At 35.3% G+C, this 3,258-nt stretch overlaps 1 protein-coding gene across 1 annotated transcript in view; it reads right to left on the reverse strand.

Moving 5' to 3' along the window:
* Positions 1-325: 325 nt before the first annotated feature.
* The window catches only part of TOMM5 (translocase of outer mitochondrial membrane 5), a 4,311-nt gene continuing 1,378 nt past the window's right edge, over positions 326-3,258 (reverse strand). Inside the window, exon 2 of the mRNA XM_011366216.2 lies at positions 326-1,093. Coding sequence (XP_011364518.1) covers positions 1,059-1,093 — 35 coding nt within the window. The 3' untranslated portion in view covers positions 326-1,058. The remainder of the gene's footprint in view (positions 1,094-3,258) is intronic.

Raw genomic sequence — 3,258 nt, forward strand, 5'->3', positions numbered from 1 at the left:
CAAAAAGATGTACAGGAAACGAAAACAACGAATAGCATCTGGAGTCCTAATGAAATTGATCTAATCAAAACCACACTAAGAAGTACAACGGAAGAAGAAATGAGATGTGCAAGTAATGGAGGTAAAGAAAGGGACCTAAATCTTTATGTACATAGAAGTCAGTAGGCAATGTCTAAAACAGAAAAATCATAAAGTAACACAATCATGTTATTTAAAGACACAAGGTAAATACCAAAATAATTAGCTAAAAAGAGGTGAATGTAGTTGTGTTGCCTCTGGGAAGGTTAAGGACTGTTCCCTTTCCTAACAAACCTGGAGAACTATGTGATTTAAAAATATATTGTTTTTCCTTTGTATTACAAAGTTACAGCACCAAGCAGTAACATTGTCTTTCATAAAGACTACTTAACAATAAAACAATGTCACTTTATCAGGATTAGCAAATTCTCCAGTCAAAAACAAGAACTTAATTTCATGTAGTTGTAATAATCACACAATAGTAGTCTTAGCAGTGACTGTTGGCTTACAGCAAAAAGCAGATTAAACAGAAAAAAAAAATTTTTTTTTTCTTAATTGGTACATTTATTAAAAATATAGAATAGTCCTATGCTTAAATGTTGTGGTTGTGTGCTGGCTTCCTTAAAACAGAACTAATCATAAGGAGCTTGTCACCAAATATACTCCAGATAGAAGTAAAAAGGCAAATAGAAATGACAAGACAGTGCCATTGCAGACATAATTCCCTTATATAATTCATACTTGCTAGAAAATGGAATTTGACATTATTTACAATGACACTAACATTCATGGAGGCTGAATATCACAGGTAGAAGGGCATACTATGGCCACAAAACATCTTTCATACTTCCCAAATAGTTTTATATTGTTAGCTATGAAAGTCAGTCACCAGAGCCAAACTTGCTCTTAACAAGTAGAAGTTTTACGTCCATTCAGAGTCTCTTACATCTTTCTGGGCCTATTAATTTGTAGATTCATTTGCAGAGTAGAAACTGTAACCAGGTTCTTCATATCATGCATTCACATATGATGTCCAATCTTTATATGCTGTCCAATTTCTTTAAGATAAAAGGAGCTGTAAGAAAAATAAACAAACCCAGGATTTGTTTTCAGACTAGCCCACAAGTGACATTACAGAATTATAAGATTAGGGGATAAACCCTACCGTTTTAGTTCAAAATAGTTCTGAATACCACCGTAAGTAGTAGCCCAGCCTCCGCCAAAAGGACTCGCTGTCTTTCCAGGAAGCCCATTCCAGTGTCATGTAGCTGACTATTATGAAGTTCATTCATACACTATATGAAATCTTTTCTCCAGGTAGTTCTACCTCTTAGGGCCATAAAGAGTAAATCCAAATCTCTTTCAAATGACAATCCTTTACTCGAGTGATATAACTGTCAAAGGCACAAAATTCTAAAAGAAAAAAACTGGCATTTTTTTACCTTTAAAAATGCATTTGTAAGAAGGCAGAGAGAAGGGGTGGGGACACAACACTAAACTGGGGACTTAGAAGAGCCAGACACACATTTTGATTCCCCCACTTATTAGTTCTATATCACTTAACGTACTCCAGATCACATATGGTACAGTCCTTCAGTTAGTGTAGGGGCTTGTTAGGATGATGTAGATAGAAACGTCTAGAAAACTAGAAAGTATTGTCCTGGGATCTAAAGAAGTGATATTATTGTTCCGTGTAAAAGCGCTATAGCCAAAATAAGCACATGAAAAGATGCTCAACATCACTAATCATCAGGGCAATGAAAATTAAAACAATGAGATACCACCACACACCTACTGGGATGGCTACTATAAAAAAAAAAAAAAAAAAAAATGTTGGCAAGGATGTGGAGAAATTGTGTGCACTGTTGGTGGGAATGTAAAATGGCACAGCAGCTATGGAACATGGAATAGTGGTTCCTCAAAAAATTAAAGAGATATTTGTACATCAATATTCACAGGAGCATTATTCACAGTAGCTAAAACATAGAAGCAACCCAACTGTCTGAGACGGATGAACAGATAAGCAAAATGTGGTATACAATGGAATATCATTCAGCCTTAAAAAGGAAATTCTGACATATGCTACAACATGGATGAACCTCAGGACACCATGCTAAGTGAAATAAACCAGTTACAAAAAGACAAATATTGTATGATCCTACCAATACGGGGTACTTAAAAGTAGTCAAAATCATAAAGACTGAAAGTAGAATGGCAGTTGCCAGGAGCTGGGAAGATGAGGAAATGGGGAATTACTGTTTAGTGAGTACAGAGTTTCATTTTTACAAGATAAAAAGAGATGAATGGTGGTGATGGCTGCACAACATTATTCAAGTATTTAATGCCACTACACTGTACACTTCAAAATAGTTAAGATGGTAAATTTTGTGTTTTTTTACCACAATTTTAAAAATTGGGGGAGGGGGGCAGGAGAGCTATACCAAAAAGCTGTCAGAATCTTTTCTCAATACTCCTACTAAATTAATCAAACATTTTGTTAAAATTAAACTGAAGATACGGAGATCTGTCAGAGGCTAACAAAGTAAAGTTAGCAGTATGTCCAGTTTTCTCAGATTCTTATCCGAAAAAAAAAAAATCCACCAAATGAATGGATAAACAAAATGTGGTATACTCATACAATGGATTATTATTCAGCAATGAAAAAGAAATAATAATATATGCTACAATATGGATGACCCTGAAAAACATGTGAAGTGAAATAAGCTAGACACAAAAGGTCATATATTGCACAAATCCATTTATATGAAATGTCCAGAATAGGCAAGTCCATAAAGACAAAAAGTAGTGGCTGCCATGAGCTGGGGAAGGGGTTAAATGGGGTATGACAGCTAATGGGCATGGTGTTTCTTTTAAAGGGAAAGAAAATGTTCCAAGTAGACTGTGGTGACGGTTGCACAGCTCTTGACTATACTAGGAACCACTGAACTGTACATTTTAAATGCGTGAACTGTATATCAAATTTAAAAAGTGATAATATCAAACAGTATTCTGTATGTTTAAAAAAACAATTCATATAAAATATAAAGATGACTGAGCAGCAGCAAATATTTTGCTGGCAGCTAAGTCAACAAAAAAAATGGTAAGAGAAAGAAACAAGTGGGAATTGCCAAAAGCTGTTGAAGGAGCAGAATGATTTGGGAGTTTCTGTTCACCAGGGCTCTCTCTCCCGAGTTAGCAGAGTAATACCATGGACAGTGAAAGGGCACGGACTAAAGCCAA

This window comes from Pteropus vampyrus, unplaced genomic scaffold (genome assembly GCF_000151845.1).
Source record: "Pteropus vampyrus isolate Shadow unplaced genomic scaffold, Pvam_2.0 Scaffold123, whole genome shotgun sequence".
In the NCBI taxonomy this organism is placed as follows: domain Eukaryota; kingdom Metazoa; phylum Chordata; class Mammalia; order Chiroptera; family Pteropodidae; genus Pteropus; species Pteropus vampyrus.